Source organism: Triturus cristatus, chromosome 9 (assembly GCF_964204655.1).
Source record: "Triturus cristatus chromosome 9, aTriCri1.1, whole genome shotgun sequence".
NCBI classification, from domain to species: Eukaryota; Metazoa; Chordata; class Amphibia; order Caudata; family Salamandridae; genus Triturus; species Triturus cristatus.
In genome coordinates, this window is record NC_140592.1 from 460,029,982 (window position 1) to 460,048,140 (window position 18,159).

The following is an 18,159-nucleotide window of genomic DNA, read 5'->3' on the forward strand; positions in this document are numbered from 1 at the left end:
CTTAATTATCAACACAAGAACATGACTAAAGATACACCATGATGATAATCATGTCTTTTTCTTTTAATATTTGGTGTATATATAAAAGAATTTGAGTAAGAACATTGTATGCCCAACCATATGTGTTTATATAGTCTGTTTAACAACTGTTTTTATGGAAAGATATGTTTTATGTTATCTCCTAGTTTTAATTGTTACTGGCCCTGAAAAAGGTGGAATAAAGGTCAAGGAGCCACCGAAATGCTGCGGTGACGCAGTAACTCTTTTGGTATTTTGATTGTATACAGTTGTTTTTGATTTTATACAGTTCTTTTTTATGTTAATTTTGGACCAATTTGTTTTGATGATGTATCTGGTCCAGTGGTGTTAAACTATATATACAAAGGTCATTAGCGTTTTATGTATATTTGATTCAATATTTATGAGATTATAAATATTGTGAATGGAGCATAATTGGTTATTTTTTTAAAATCAAAGTTATATCTATTGTTGTTGTGTTGATAACTAAGCATCCATATATCAAAAGTTTGGATTTTAACAATAAGTCCAAGGGAAAAACATTTGTATTGGTTATACTTCTAAGGCCTACAATTGACTTGATTGGATATCAGCTTTTGTAAGTTAAGGAATGACCCACCCCCACAGCCTTCCACATAGCTAAATTAAAACTTGATTTTTTTATAGTAATTTTGTTTGTTCTAGGGGAGATTTTGTATGCCTCTGACCTCAAGTTATACCTTGTGCTCTGTAGATTAAGCAGTTGTCTGTAGTTCTGTCTTGTTCTCTTCCTGAGCTGACATTGTACTCGTGTCAGTTTCCGCCACCTTCAACAAATGCTGAACAAGGACAATTCTCTAAAGAGATCACATATTTCAGCAGTGATCACTTGGAATCAAACCTGGCTAAAGAGCATGTCACCAGTTTTGATCTCTGTGATACAGTCATCAGAGTTATTAAGAACTAATACGGTACACCACAAACACATTTCCAAATCTTTTTTAAGCAGTTTAGAAAAAGGCCCTTTACACTGATGAGTCTTTCTAGGTATTCTACAAGTGATTAATCTTTTATTCCCCTGGAATTCCTCCTGAGCCATGAACTAAAAGATATGGGGAGTGATTTGCCAGATATAAATGAGGCTCTGCAAGCATCAGTCAGTTTTGCTATACTTTCTCCCCAAAAATTAAAACCTATTTTAAAATGTTTTCTCAGAAGCCTTCTTGAGAATTTATTGTAACCTTGGGCATGAATTATTAACCAATCAAGGCAACCACATACTTTTCCGTGTTCCTGTTGCCAAACAGTTTAATCAACTTTTCTACGCATTTACACCTTCTAAGCATTTTCACACTGCAACTCTTAGGATGTGCGCAGTTTAGTCTCACTGGACCAACAAGGTCACGACTAAAGGTTGTGCTCAGTAGTGTCCATATGACCAAACCGCTCTGCCTCATTACTAGTGCCATGGCATTTGCATACCCATGATCACTCTGCCAGTCAGTAAAATTGAGAGCAGGGTGGGGCTGTCGCTGTCTGCTGTGGCGCAGACAGCGACCCTCCCGCACCATGTAGTGCAGTCCTAATAGTACCCTGTCATGCAGGACCTACGCTGTTTACGGATAACATATACGGTGGTTCTGGTGGCAGACTGACTCCGTGCACCCCTGCCGCATATGTTAGCCTATGGTTTGCATTAGCTAGCTCACAGTGCCACTAGAATCTCCTGCTATCAGAGAGATTCGTTTTTGGTAACCTCAGAACACAAGAACCTCAGACTCGTGGAAACAATATACTATTCCTTTTTATTCACTGTTCTGCTGGTTCTATATCTCTGCTACTGTGTTACAGTTGTAACAGCGAACTTATTCTACATGAGAAGAACTATGGTACAATAAATTCTTATTGTAAAAACGCTTGACTGTTTCTTCTCTGTATCTCTCTGAGAGCAAAACAAGCAAGCACAACCTTCATATTAGAATATTACTAGATGGGCTCTTAAAGCATCTAAGTGTCCCACAGTATATAAATATTGATCCAGTGATGAGGTTTTCCCACTTATTACACCAACCTAATGTGATCTGCAGGTTCAAATTTTCCTTTTCAGCACTATTGCCATCCTGTAGCAACCTTAGTTCATTTACTGTTTCCGACTGAACCATATCAGTAAAACGTTTATTTCATGCAACAAGTGGGAAAAAAATATGGATCTAGTTTTCACCAAGAAACACTGGCGAGTTCCTTACCAACTCACACTCCAGTCTCATATTGTCACCGAGAGCTCTAGGACTACTGTCTTCTAAAAACATGTCTAGCTGTCTCCTTCCCAACACTTTGTTTATGTTCATATTAATAGTTTGCTCCTGAAAGGACTTATGAATTAATACATAACCCATTTTGGTTACTGATCTCCAGTCTGTCTTCATCTGTAATCATCTCTTCAGAAAGGTGACCTCCATACGGTAACACTCCCTGCTCACCTCAGCAGGTATCTACCTCTCCTGGTTGCTCTGTCTCATTATTAATGCACTGGGTAGACATTAGATAAAAATGCTCAAGACCTTATCCTGTTTGTTGACATTCTATAACTGTTTCATAGAATTTCCGTGCTCAGTTTACATGACTTTGCACTTGATAGGCTTGATCCCAAGCCTTCTTCTCCAAGGTCACTCTTTCAGCTTTTCTACATCATACAGCATGCTTGGATCTCCTTGCCAGGTGTTGTTGAAGTTCTTTTTGTACCAGTTTCTATGAGGTTCTCAGACATTTCACTTATGAAGGCAAAAAATTACACTAAATCAAACACAAACCTGAGAAAACCCCGTTGTTGCACTCCTTTGCTTTGAATTGACTCCATTTACCAGCATTGCTTGCATCCTTTTGCTCAACCAGTAACTGAACCTTGTTCTCACCTTAGTACTCTCCTGAAGACCACATCCATTACTATGCCATGATATGTTTCCCCACTACTCCCAACTGTGACCTCTTTTGCAGTTTGACATGACTTCTCCTTTATTAAATTATGTTGCTGTGGATTTTGGAGCATTTCTTTGGTTCTTCCGTACTTCAGATGTTGGAGAATCTTGTGAAATTTCCAGAGCTATGATTGTCACAATGATCACCTTATAATTTGATGACAGCCTGTGGGGTTTTACAGGTGCGACAGCTGCAAGAGAATGCAGCCCAGCTGCGTACGGTGTATGCTGGAGAGAATGCGGACGCTATTGCCTCCAAAGAACAGGAAGTGATGCGTTCATGGAAGGAACTGTTAAGCTCCTGTGAGGACTGCAGACTACAGATCACTACCACTACAGACAAAATCCGGTTTCTGGGTATGGTGAGGGACCTTATCTCATGGATGGAGAGCATCATCTGTCAGATTGAAGCAGCAGAGAAACCCAGGTATATTCTTCAGCTTGGTGTCACTGTGGAAAGGTGTTTCAATTCCCCGGTGGAAGGCCTTGACAAGCTTAACAGAATCTGTTTTCTATGAATCAATGCAATTGTCTGCCAGATATTGCAGAATATTACAACACTTCCTTAATTTTCGGCAGGAAATGTATTGGTTTTATCTTATTTTTTTGCAGAGGTTGTAGCATTGTAATTTCTTGCAGAATGTCATAGCAACGTAAAAGAAAAATATTGGAGATTTTGGTGAAATAGTAATGCAAACAATATTTTAAACTTTGTGCTAAAGCCTCATAAATGTGCTCTCCACTAATGGTAGCTGTACATTCCTGTAGGAGTGCATGTCTGACTCTAAGTGTTGCTTTTCAAATGTCCTGGGACCTGACCACTCTGAAATATATTTAGGCCATAATTACAGGCTAGGGGATAAATTGTGGCCCATGTGTGAACCAGAGTTTACTCAGTGATCGGAATTTTGAGATACAAATGTATGATATTGAAGTTCTATATGCTGAGCTTAGTTTCTACCTTTACAGCATTGAAGTGACAAGAAGCATGCTGTACATATAGCTACTTTCCCTGGAATTATAGGGCTATTAATCCGTTGCTCTGGAGGGTAGTGGAGTCAGACTTTCTGTCTTTCTCAGATTGCCTTTATATGTTTTTCAAATTTGCAACATCTCATTACCTCCATTTCAACGAGTCAGAGGATGCATAATAACAAAAAAACGTATAACACGGATATCACAATAAATGTAAAAAACTGCTGATGCGCAGGGATATTTGAATGGTAATTCTTTTTACATTTGTTGAGAACAATCTAATGTATGATAAGTATTTAAGTGGAGATTTAATAGCACAAGAGCTTTCTCCTTGAATGTCTTTGTATAGTGAATTAACATAAACAAGGGAGAAGCAGAAGATTACTTCTCACATACCAATAGTCAATGTAGGGACAGCATTTCACAAACAATCATAGGACTATGGCTGACATTGGTTGGTTTGTTCCTTCTTAAATTATTTTCTGAGAGTGAGCATTTTGATCCCCTTAAGGGTTAACTAGCTGGTTGGATCCTAAAGCCATCTCATTCCTCTTACCTACGCATGGATTTCACCTTGGCTCATGCTGCAACAGAAATGATTGGGCTTGTATCCCATCTGACTCACTGCGTATATGTGTCCCATCTGTGTATTTGTGTCTCATCTGTGTGATCATTGAATTGTGTCTCTGACCCATCTCTGTGTGAAATCAGTGCCTTGTCATCATGAAAAATTCAGGTGGTAGATATTGTTAGAAAGTAGTTTGCAGATAGCACTTGCCTGTGTAAGATCTTTCCTGAAGTCTTTTGTATCTCTGAGACTTCCACAAGGAGGCCAGCACACACAAGCCCTTGGAGATTTCCTTCCCAAGCAGGATACCACAGCAGGGCAAAAAGAGTCAGTCCTGTTCCTCCACCCCAGACAGAAGCAATAACTGCAGGCTAACCAACCCCTCAAACAGAAAAGGCAGCACTCCTCACACAATCCTTCTGCTTTTCTTCTTAGCAGGGTCCTCTTGTTTCTTGAAGTATTCTAAAGTCCTGGGGTTGTAGGTGCAATACTTCTACCCCATTTTGTCGTTTTTCTCTTTGCTGTAAGGGTCTCTGAACCCAGTCCAAACCAGTCCTGTCCTCCTTGGTGCAGTATGACCACAGGGGGTGGAGACAGCATTGTGAAAAAGGAGACACAGCCTGTTCAGGTTGAAGCAAAACTCCTCTCTCCACTCTAAATGTAGACCCGGCCTCTTCAGCCCGGTGATGAGTCACCCAGTCAAGGCAGGACACACCTCAACTCCCCTAGTGACTGTCTAGAGTGAATGCACAACCCCAGCTCCTGTCACTCAAACACCAGACACTGAATACACAAACAGCCAGAGGCACACAAATGGTAAAGTAAGAAAATGCCCACTTTCTAAAAGTGGCATTTTCAAACACATAATTTAAAAACCACTTTTACCAAAACGTGCGTTATTATATTCTGAGTTCAGAGAGCCTAAATGCCATTTTTAGGTCTCGCCTGAGCCAGTGCTTTAGCGCTGCTCTGGCAAGAGTTTTAGTAAGCGGGTTTTGGAAGTGCTAACTAATGGCTTTTTTCAGGCCTCCAGCTTGCGTTCGCGATGTTGTGCACGGCCACGGCTGGCAGGCTTTCCTCCCCTCTCTCACCCGCTCCTCCCCATTACTAGCTAATCAAACTGCAACAGCGAGACATGCCACTGCGCAAGCGGGGTGCTTCCAAGCCATATGCTTATTTTACTGGTTTCTGTTTCTTTTTGCAGACCCTCTCTCCTTCTACGTATCAGGTCTCTGTGTCCTTTCAAGCAACCCCCATTATCTCTCGGCCCCTTGCTACCACCGAACCCGTCCAAACGTAACAGCGAGACATGCCACTGCGCAAGTGGGGCGCTTCCAAGCCATATGTTTATTTTACTGGTTTCTGTTTCTTTTTGCAGACCCTCTCTCCTTCTACGTATCAGGTCTTTTGTGTCCTTTCAAACAACCCCCATTATCTCTCGGCCCCTCGCTACCACCGATCCCGTCCAAACTGTCGTCTTCTGTTACTAAATGTAACTTTGTCCCCTCCCCTGAGTGCAGGCAAAAATACTTAAAGGGGAAGGCAGACTCCAGACCTGGTATCAGAATGCTCGTCACTCCTCCTTTCCCGCATTGCCGAGCTGCTTTCTGCCCTTCAGGGTCCGTGTGTCTCTGCAGGGCCCCGAATTACTGTGACGTTATCTACACTCGCTCAATCACTCTCGTGCCACCGCACTCACTTACTGATAAGATGCCCATGCTACAGCATTTAGAGAAACAGTCTTCTCCAAACAGAGCCTGCAAGTTCCGTTTCTTTCACAGATAATATTGACTGATCTTTTTATTGATTGAATGCTTTCAGAGGTTTTGTTTCCTGAAGGGCTTGATAAAGGGGCAAGAAAGGTGACAAAAGATTGGTACTGGGTCCGGGAGATCTAATGGCCGCCTCGTGCATCAGCGCAATCTAAGATGAGGCCAAAGTGTTTGGCAAAAACATTAGATTCACCGACGACTTAATTCCTCCCCTATCTCGAATCTGTCTTTAAACTTACTTGGCAATTTAGTCTTCGTGTCACTGATGTTTAACACCCAAATGTGCCCATATGAGGAACTGCACTCGGAGACATTAATCTGCTTCTACTTTCGAACAATAAACAGCCTGTTCTCCCCTAAATGCGAAAGCAGCCACACTAGGAACATGCGTACAGCGAGTGACCATTCCACTGATCACTGGATGCTGACGACTTGTCATTTTGAATCTATGCCCTACATTTTTATATCTAGTTCAAACCAAACACAATCAGTTCTCTGCTTGTTCCTTTCCTGTAGACCCACAGTCTAATCGCACGCAGGTTTTATTTATTTTAATTGGAGACAAATTTAGGTCGAGCTGTGTCCTATTACCCCATGAAGAATACAACAAGCATTGGCATAGCCAATAGGTCTCGCCTTTGGGACCTTATAAGTGTTTAGCCATGCTGCACTTGATGTTGTTGCACCAAGGATATTGTGCTGGATAAGTAAACACTTATAAGGTCCCAAAGGCGAGACCTATTGGCTATGCCAATGCTTGTTCTGTCTTGTCCCTATGGAAAGCTACACATGTAAAATGTTATAGCCCAGCCCAAATGATAAGACTATGGGACATACAGCCTTTCAATAGTGAAAAACGAAATACACATTACTCCAGTATTGGAACTTTCATAGATTCCCATGCTTAAATCAATCCCTGTCGTCGAGATGGGAGTCCCCGGTATATATTAAAAAAAACAGTAATACAAATCATTCCAAATGGAAACGACGCCTAGGCCCATTCTAGTTTTGTAACATATCCACCTCATTTTGTAAAAGAGACCAAACAAAATCAACAACCAACCAGATCAGCCTCTCCCTCTAGAACCCTCCTGAGAGAACCTCAGCCCATCAGATTTTCTACCGCACGTTATGCTAGGCAGTTTCCACTGAGCTCTTCTCAGTTTTTTCCTTGTTACCTTTACTCCTAGGGTTTTTCAACTGCTTTCTTCAACAGCTTCTTCAGCTTCGTGTCAACATGACTGAGAAAGAGAAAAAAGGCCTTTTAAGAGCTTGTGACACCTGCTCTAAAAAAGGCTTTACGTGGATTACCCTCACAAGGACTGCATCTATTGCCTCTATCCAGATCACTAGGCTAAAGATTGCAAGGTTTGCCATACGGTTTCCACCAAAACCTTGAGAGACTGTGATGGACGTCTCCTGACCGGGCTCCAAAAGCTTAAGTCCAGGAGGGATCCAATATCCAGTGACGAGAGTGATGAGGCCTCATCAGCTTTGGCTTCCAGGAGATCTCTGAAAAGGTTGAGATCTGACCCCTCTTCTTCTGAAGAACGTCCTGGGAAAGCCTCTAAAAAGACCTCTCATAGGTCTGACTGGCAAAGTCCAAGCAAATCCCTCTCACTGAGGTGTAATTGAGAGGGAAGGACTTTCTACAGGAGATTCTACAGTGAGGAAGTCGAGTTCTGTTCCTCCATCTTCTCCTCCTGACAGAAAAAAAGATTTTAAAAAGCCCTCCTCTGTACCTTCTGAGGGAAAACATGCTAAGAAAATTCCACCGTCGACGACGCGGTCAACGACACTATCGGCAAATAAACTATCTTCGTCGACGCGCAGCGAAAAGGTCCAATCTTCTCTTACTCTGGCGACGGGACCATCGACGAGAGTTTCCTTGCCTTCACCATCCACGATGCAGCATTCATCGTCGACGCCAGTGATGACGGATGTGGGATCAACAGTGATGGCAAAGTTATCGACGATATCGTTGATGACTTCGACGAGAATGACGACAGCCGTGGTGACGACTGCGACTACAGCGACAACGGCAACGGCGTCAACAGTGATGACGATGGTATCGGCGACGGTACCGACGATGACGACATCGTCTGCTACACCGTCGACCACCTCGTCGACTGGACAAATTTCTGAAGTAATCATCAGAAAACGTTGCATTACTCCTGAGCTCACTTCCTCCAGCAAAGTGACACCTCTGCTGCCTACTCACCTCCTAGAAGAGGAGGATTCAGGGGATGAAGGTCCATATGGGTAAGCACATAGCCCTTCTGAACTGCACGTTAAGTGCCAAAACCTAGATTCGGAAGATGGTTATGGGGAAGAGCAGGAATATGATCATCCCCAGCGCTATGACGGAGGTTACCAGGAGGAGATGATTTGTATGCCATCCTCCTTGATTTCGGACTTACAGCTCATGCTCTCAGACTATAAAAAGATTTCCAACTCCATCTCCGGCTCAAGAACAGGTTTCAGCTCCCGCTGTTCCACCTGCACGGCCTTCCACCCCTCGGCTGCCACCACCACCACTGCAATTGATTGTGGATCCACCACCGACGACTCCACTTATTCGGATGATACCTCGGATGACAACCAGGAAAATGCAGTTTTCCCGGATCCATACAGGGAATGGGATGAATATATTATTCCTACTCTTGCTTCACCTTCACCGGTGCCAGTAGAGTCTCCACCTGGGGACATAGGTGGCTTCCATAACTTGTTGGAAACGGCAGCTAAAAGGTTCCATCTACCTATGCCATCGGTACAGTCTGAGTGCTTCTTGTACGATTTTAAAGAGCCCTTTAAAAAGCCTGTGAGATCAATTCCTATCGTTGGTCATGTTTGGGAAGAGGGGCTCAAAACTATGAAGACCCCAGCTACAGTGGTCCCAGTGCTTCCTCGTTTAGAGAAAAAATATAAAGCCCCGGAGGATAGCCCTGCCTGCCTGGCGAGTCAGCCGTAACCAGACTCAGTGATATCTGAGGCAGCACAGAGGAAATCAAAAAATCCAGCGGCGCCTCTAACAACACCTCCGGATAAGGAAGGCAGACGCTTGGACAATGCTGGCAAAAGGTTTTTATCGATGTCAAGTCTACTCGTCAAAGTGGCTAATGCTTTAGCCATCTTGGGGCACTACGACCGCCTAATGTGGTGTGACCTCTCTCCCTACCAGACCAGCTGCCTGATGACAGCAAGGCCGAAGCAAAAAAGATTCTCCAGGAAGGAGCGAGGGCCTCCTCGGAGGTGATGGACATTGCAACAACTGCGTTACGTTCCCTGGCTTGAGCGGCAGTCCTTTGTCGCCAGGGATGGCTTTGAGGGACCTCGTTTAGACCTGAGGTTCAGAACAGGATTTTGGATCTTCCTTTTGATGGAGAAGCGCTCTTTGGTAAGCACATACACGATGCGCTTCAGGACATTAAAAAAGATACGGACACAGCGAGATCATTAGGGACACTTCAATACCGCAAGGTCCCCTTTCGTGGTGCAAGAGGCAGAGGTTTTCCCCTCATACAGAGGAGGTTACCAGCAATATCATTACTCCTCGTATACGCCTGCCTCACAATCTTACCTCCCGCAGTATAACCAGAGGTAGGGTCAGTCCTCGTCATATTCATGATCGTCAAACAGAGGAAGAGCAGGACGCCAGGGGAAGGACTCCTCTAGGCGTCAATAGTGGTGTGCTGGCTCTGTCTATTGTTCCTCCCCCTCATTTAACACCTGTGGGGGCAGGATATCACATTACTTCCAAGATTGGCAACGGATAACATCGGATCGTTGGGTCCTCAATATAATCCATTCAGCCACACGGAGTTCGTTCATCCTCCTCCAACCAAGTCCCCTTGCGCCAATGTAACAAAACATCTTTGTCTCCTGTGCTTAGAGGTCCAACAGATGCTGCAGAAAGGGGCGATAGAACTGGTCCCTGTCTCAAGAAGAGGAGAGGGTTTCTACTCCCGGTTCTTTCTAGTTCGGAAGACTGTAGAAAAGTGGTGCCCTATTCTAGATCTGAGGGAGCTCAACACCTATCTCATCAAACAGTCGTTTCGAATGGTCTCCTTGCAGGACATATTTCGACTTTTAAATTCAGGAGATTTCATAGCCACTTTGGCCCTAGAGGACGCATATTTTCATGTTCCCATACATCCATCCCACAGGAAGTTTCTTCGCTTTACTGTAGCCAAGAGCCACTTTCAATTCATGTCCTCCCCTTCGGCCTCGAGTTGGCACCATAGGTCTTTTTTTTTTATAACCAATTTTATTGATTTTATGAAATCGCAGCAAAAATAACACCACCAATCAAGGGCACAATATGCAAGATGAAATATAGACGAAAACACATCACATCCGCATGTACAGCTGACAAGCATACAGAAGGTAATGATGGTCCAGCTCCAGTCCACATTCGCATGATAGAAACCCCTTCTCTTTAGTCCTCCACCACCCCCACCCATTTGCCCCACATTCAATGAAACTTTTGCGGGAACCCTCTGGCTGCGTATAGGGGCCGTTACTGTGCCGCGCACCAGTCCACTCCCCTGCACCAGTGCGCCATCGTAGGTGGGTCTGAATTCAGCCATTGAGCCGCTATGTCCTGCTTGGCCACCATCAGGGCAGTGTTGAGGAAGAGCTTCTCAGCCCTGGTGCTGTCCAGTCCCTTGGCACCAGGGATCTTTACGAAGATACTGGCTCCTGTTTCTTAGGAAACAACAGCACCAAGTTTTCCCTTACCTGGACGACTGGTTGCTAAAGGCTCCTACCAAGACTGCAGCCGAGAGGTCAGTGGCAGCTTGTACAAAGTTTTACCTGGACGACTGGTTGCTAAAGGCTCCTACCAAGACTGCAGCCGAGAGGTCAGTGGCATCTTGTACAAAGTTTTACCTGGACGACTGGTTGCTAAAGGCTTCTAACAAGACTGCAACTGAGCGGTCAGTGGCAGCTTGTACAAAGTTGTTCAAAAGTCTGGGTCTTAATGGTCTCACTCCCCAAGATGCTGTACCGCCTACAGAATTTTCCACACCACATTCCAAGGGCGTGGTTTGCCCAAGTCAATGCTATACAAAATACGTTTTTATGGGGGCGGGTTGGTCCGGGTGGCACTACAGACATGTGCACAATCCACCTATTGCGGGGGCATTGCTGCCGCCGATGTCTACTCCTATTATGTGGCAGCCCAACTTCTAATAATAAACAACTGGTGGTACAACTCATCTACGGACCCGGCATTCGCATTGGAACATGTTGCCTTGGAGAAGACTCCCCTTCTGCGCTTACTTTATAGTGCGCAGAAGCTCAACTTCTTACCGCACAGCTGTCAAACAATGATTAGGTTGTGGCGATAAACCGTCTGACGTATGGGATGGAACATGCGGTTGACGCAGGTGACACCTCTGTGGCACGGCAATTATCTGCATCAGGTGGCTGCGCTGAAGGGGTTCCGCCAGTGGGATCAGATTGGTATATCTACATTAGGTGACATTATGCGTGACACTGTCCTTAAATCCTTTCAACAATTACAGGAGGAATTCCATCTCCACAAAAACCAGTTCCACAGGTACCTTCAATTGTATCATGCTCTGGCCCCCGCGCTCGTAAATTTTGCAGACCTCCCTGAATTTCATCCACTTGAGGGCCGCCTTCTCATGGGCGATCTTGGTGCACACAAAGTAAGACAAATATATCAGACACTGACGACGCACTCCACCACTACATTACATAGAACAAGGAAGGTGTGGCAAGACAATATCCCTGATCTGACGGATGATGACTGGGCGGAGGCTTGCCTTCGGGAGCTGCGGTTGCCTTCAGATACCGTCTTATCCAGTTCAAATATGTGCATCCCGTGTATTATAACCGTGTCCGGCTGTGGGAGATGGGGGTTGTACTATCCCCCATGTGCCTGTGTTGCGATAGGGAGGAGGGGACATTCCTCCACATGGTGTGGAGCTGCTCAGCATTGCAGCCATTTTGGTGCGGGGTGTCATCGTGCCTTAGAGAGGTGCTGTCCTGGGACCTGCCCTTTGACCCCCGATTGTTCCTGCTTCTTAGTACGGAGGACATCGGAGGGAATCGCTACAAGCAACATCCATTGTTCCTAGCCCTTACGATTGCCCAGAGGGACATAGCCCAGTTATGGAAGGGAACCTCACCACCGACAGTAGGGAAGTGGCGAAAAGAGCTGGATAACTGTATGGGTGCGGAGGAGGCGGTGTTCCAGGCGAGGGGCTGTCCCTTAAAGCATAGAAAGATATGGTCCCGGTGGGATACTTAACGTGGCATTGATCTCCCTCCTCTTCCCTCGCAATCCCCATAGGAACAGTCCCATGTGTGATTTGTGGGCCCTACTGTACGATATATTGTTTCCTGTTCTTGGTCACAAGTGTCTCTTGAAATTTCCCTGCCTTAGTTTGGGATGTGGAGATGTCTGCGTACAGTTCTTAGGTTTTTCTCGTATGTTTTGTATACGACCAGTACCCACTGTTATTTCCAATGTCACTATTTCTTTGCTATTTTGTGGTCAATTTGATTATGCCGGGCTTCTGCCTGATTGGTACTGAACAATTTCAATAAAATATGTTTAAAAAAAAAAAAGAAAAAAAGTCTGGGTCTTACCCTCAACAGAGAAAAGTCAAATTTGTGCCCTTCCAAGAACGCCAAATTCCTGGCAGCCATATTGGACACATCCCTCAACAAGGCTTTTCCGTCAGTGGAAAGACAAGTCAAACTGATGTCGATGGCCCATCTACTTCAAAAAAGAAGGTCACTTTCAGTTTGCCTCTACAAGTCCCTTCTGGGATCCATTCATCCTTCATTCCTCTAATTCCTCACTGCAGGTTATGGATGCGTCCTCTTCAGGAACAACTGGATTTACAGTGGTGCCAAGTAGAAGGGTCTTTCAAGGACATGATCAGGATCACTGTGCCAATGAGAGAAGCCGCTTCATGGTGGACTCGCAAGGAGAACATTTCCCAAGGTCTCTCCTTCATTGTCACCCCAGCTCCTCAGATTATTACCACAGATGCATCTCTGGAGGGCTGGGAGCGGTCTTGCAAGACCTCCAGGTAAGTGGTCGATGTCTACACCACCATCGTCTATTGCACATCAATCTTATGGAACTCAGAGCAATTCTCCTAGCTCTACAGGCTTTCCTCCCGAGAATAAAGGATTTGTTGGTTCTAATAAGAACAGACAATACTACCGCCATGCATTATATCAACAAGCAGGGCAGCACAAGATCTCGTCTGCTGTCGGCGGAAGCTCAAGCTGTATAGGAATGGGCGATCCTACACGGAATCTCACTAAAGGCAGAGCATCTTCCAGGTAATCTCAACGAACAGCGGACACACTAAGCAGACTAAAGTCAGTCAGCCATGAATGGGAACTGGACCAGAGAACTCTGGAGGAGATTTTTCGACTATGGGGCAGACCGGCCATAGATCTCTTTGCTACACCGGAGAACAAGAAATGCCGGTTCTACACAAGCTGGCATCACCATCCGGGATCCTCGGGGAAGGTGTTTTCGATTGCGTTGTCAGGAGCCTTTGTTTACGCTTTTTCCCCCATTCCCCTGATCCCGAGGCTGCTCAGAAAGCTCAAATCGGAACCCTGCGAAACGATCCTAATAGCACCGTCTTGGCCTCGTCAGTACTGGTTCACTGAGATTCTCCTATCCTTGGAGCATCCGGTTCCTTTGAAACCGATTCCATCACTGCTGACGATATCGCAGGGCCAAGTTTTGCATCCGGATCCCCGATCCCTGCAATTAATAGCATGGCTCCTGAGCACAGAGGTTTCTCCACTTAAAGCTCTCTGCAGAATGTAGACATCCTGTCTCAGGCTCGTGCTCAAAGTGCAAACAAAACCTACTAGATGAAATGGAAGAGGTTTTGTCACTGGTGCTGGAAATCAGGAGTTCACCCTTTCTCTTCCTCGGCGTATGAAATCCTCCTTACATCCTCTCCTTGGCTAAGGCGGGCCTGGCGCATTCATCTATTAAAGTTCATCTCGCGGCCATCTCTCGCTTCAGAAGGACATCCTCAGGCCCTTCGCTCTGGTCAGCAAGGATAATTATGCAATTTATGAAGGGTCTTTTTTGAGTCTTCCCTCCAGTGAAGCCTCCTCCACCACTGTGGTACCGTAATCTGGTCCTGACCCTGCTCATGAAACATCCCTTCGAGCCTATACATAAGGCAAACTTTACATTTCTCTCTTGGAAGGTGGCCCTTCTTTTAGCCTTGACATCAGCTAGAAGGGGCAGCGAGTTGCAGGCACTCACCATTCAGGAGCCCTTTCTCCATTGTAAAAATAAAACGGTAGTACTCCGTACCAAGTTGATGCCGAAGGTACCTTCGGACTTTCATCTGAATGAACCTGTGATACTTAAAACTTTTATCCCTCAACCTACAACTCCGGCTGAGAGGTCACTTCACTCATTGGACATTCAGCGTTACCTGAAGTTCTATCTTCAGAGAACTAAGGATTTTAAAAAGTCACCTCAGCTCTTTGTGGCTTACAGCGCACCTCGTAAAGGATTTCCCCTTTCCGAACACGGTATTGCACGGTGGATTTCCAGCTCTATCCAATATTGTCATCAAGCAGCTGATAAGCCCCTTGAAGGGAAAGTCCGCGCTCACTCTACAAGGACGATCTCTTCTTCTGTGGCCCTCTTTGCTGGGGTACCAATCCGGGACATCTGCAGAGCAGCGACATGAAAGAGTATCCATACCGTCACAAGACATTACTGCTTGGATTCTTCGTCGCGCAGCGACACTGCAGTGGGCCAAGCAGTCCTGAGTAACCTCTTTCCAAAAGTGGTGAGCTTTCCCTCTCATCCCTCCTTCCTCTTCCTTCATACCTTCTTCGCACATTCTTTGATGAAATTGATTGCTTCTTGTTATTTCTGTATGCATATATGGGAATTTGATTCATATGCAGTATGTTTTTTCAAATCTTTAATCTTATTGATGCATTATTGATCTCTGTTGAAAGTGATACAGGCAAAGAGGTGTTCATGACTGCTAGCTACTCTGATTCAAGCATGGGAATCTATGAAACTTCCAATACTGGAGTAAGAAAACAAGTTACTTACCTGTAACTTTAGTTCTCCAGTATTGGGAATTACCCCGATCTTCCCCCATGAAGGGCAGAAACACTGTTGTCCCATTCAACTGGGAAGGGCAGACAGCCACTAGACGGCAGGTAAAGTATTAAAATAAAATAGGGGTGGGGTCGCAGACCATGGGCATGGCTATGCCCCCACCCCAACTAAATGGGATAACAGTCTATTGACCCCACCTGGGTGGGGGGGGGGCAGATGGGGGTAATTGCCCCCAATCTGCTCTCCTGGGGGGTGGGGCAGAAAGTCCACTAGACACCATGGATTTGTTTTAATACAAATACACGGGTAGGGGCTGCCTAGCATGGACATGGCTATGCCCTCACCCTGAATAAATGAGGCAACAGTCTTCCTTCCCTCCTCCTGGGGGGCAGATGAGGGTAAATGTCCCAATCTGAAAGTCCACTAGATGCTAGGTATGGTTTCTTTTTAATATAGGGGTGGGAGCTGCCCATATGGGTATGGCCATGTCCCCCCTGCCCCCAAGGAAATGGGATAATAGTCTTTCATCCCCCTGTGGGGGGCAAGTGGGGCAACTGTGCCCCCCTTCCCCCCCCAAGGGAGGACAGAAAGCCCACTAGATGCCAGGGAAAGATTTTATTTTTTTAAATATGGTTGTTGGCAGCCGACCACGGGCATAGCTTTCCCCACCCCAGTTAGTTGGGGCAAGAGTGTTTAACCCCCCCCCCCCATCCCCCCCGCTGGTGTCAGATTGGTGTAATTACCACCAACCAGAAAGCCCATTAGATGACAGGGTTTTTTTTATTATAGGGCTGGGAACTGCCCAGCATGGGTATGGCCTTGCCTCCGCACCAAGTAAATGTAGCAACAGTCCTTTTGCCCTACAGGGGGACAGATGGTATTTAATTACCCCCAATCTGCCACCCAGGAAGGGCAGGAAGCAACCTAGATGCCAGGGAAAGTCTAAAAACAATTATAGGGGTAGGTGCTGCCTACCATGGGCATGGCTATGCCCCATCCCAACTAAGTGGGTCAACAGTCTACCTCCCTGGTGGGCAGATGGGGGAATTGCCCCCATCTGCTCTCCCGGGGAGCAGAAAGCCCACTAGACTCCAGGGATTTTTCTCAATACAAATACAGGGGTGGGAGCTGCCCAGCATGGGTATGCTCCCCCCTAACTAAACAGGGCAATGGTCTTTCTGCCCCCCTGAGAGGGCAGAAAACCCACTAGACACCAGGGAAAGCTCTATTTTCTTTCTTCAATTAAAGTGGTATTGACTGTCCACCATAGGCATGGCTTTCCCTACCCCAATTAAATGTGGCAACAGTGTTTCTGCCTCCCTGGGCAGCAGATTGGGATAATTTCCACTGATTACCCTCCAGGAGCCCACTAGACGACTGGGAATCATTATTTTTTAATATAGGTAAAACGTCCACTAGACCCGCTGTGAATGTTTTTTGTTAAAAATATTGGACTGGAGGCTGCCCAGCATGGGCATGGCCATGCCCCTGCCCCAAGTAAATGGGGCAAAAGTCTGTCTGCCCCACGAGGGGCAGATGGTATAGTTACTCCAATTATTCCAAAGAGAGGGGACAATGGGCTTTTGGTAAGGTCCAGCGTACATGCCCTAGACTGTCAAAAGGAAGAAGGGTACAAATGCGCCACTTTGGCATTAACAGAAAACTTTTTCGAGTGCAAAACCCAACTCTTCCACCAGTCTCAGGGGACTTCTATGGGGAGTACGTTTGCTCCTAGTGTAGCCTGCCTTTACATGGCCGCATTTGAAGAGAGTGTCATCTTACACCCTAGTAATCCCTATGCAGAAAATTTGAGACTGTGTAAGAGGTTTATAGACAACATACTCATTCTATGGAAAGGAGACATGACCACGTGCAATAAATTTTGATGGTGGATAAATACCCAGAATTAATTTCTGAATTTCACCCACACTATTTCATCCACCAGCATACCTTTCTTGGACCTGAACATAAAACTCACTGACGGTCAGCTAAGCACCACCATATATAAGAAACCAACTGATCGTAATAGTTTGCTCTTATACAACATCCACCATCCACTAGCCCTGAAAGATAATTTACCATTTGGTAAATTTCTTCGCATTAGGCGAAACTGTAGTTCTTCCAGTGACTACAAGATGAAGGCCGAATCCTTAGCAAAGAACTTAATAAGGAGACAGTACCCACAAAGACAGTTGGCACAATCAATGAAAAGAGCCAGGAACAATCCTCGAGAGGCCCTATTAGAAGTCACTCCTAAAGAGCCTACTGACATACTGACCTGCGTCACCTCCTATACACCGGATTCCAACCGGATAAAGGGTGGCATCAACAAGCATTGGGGAATTCTGAACACAGGGTCTCTACAAATTCCCACACCCCGATTTGCCTTCAAAAGAACAAAAAACCTGAAAGACATGCTAATACATACAAGACCGAAAGCAATAAGACCAAATAAACAGAGATCACTTTGGCACCTTCCGCCAGTCCAGGGCCACTACCCTTGTGGCTCCTGTCTGGTATGTCCCCAGACCAAACCCACAAAAGAGATAACCCTTTCGGACTCCTTTACATGGAAAATCATGAAACATACCAACTGTAATACCACTCAATGCGTGAACTTGATGATGTGCCCCTGTGATATGATGTATATAGGCATGACTATGAGGATGCTCAAAACTCGAATCACAGAACACAAGAGTAACATTCAATGCCAATGTACAACCACGAAACTATACACTCATTGCAAAGAACTCAAACACTCCCTTG

The 18,159-nt window shown here is 45.4% G+C and overlaps 1 protein-coding gene across 2 annotated transcripts in view; it reads left to right on the forward strand.

Annotated features, from left to right (window-relative positions):
* The window catches only part of SPTBN4 (spectrin beta, non-erythrocytic 4), a 1,597,753-nt gene that overhangs the window by 1,168,667 nt on the left and 410,927 nt on the right, over positions 1–18,159 (forward strand). For both annotated transcript variants that reach the window (XM_085625377.1, XM_085625378.1), the window contains one exon: positions 3,155–3,399. In XM_085625377.1, the coding sequence (XP_085481503.1) occupies positions 3,155–3,399 (245 nt within the window). The remainder of the gene's footprint in view (positions 1–3,154; positions 3,400–18,159) is intronic.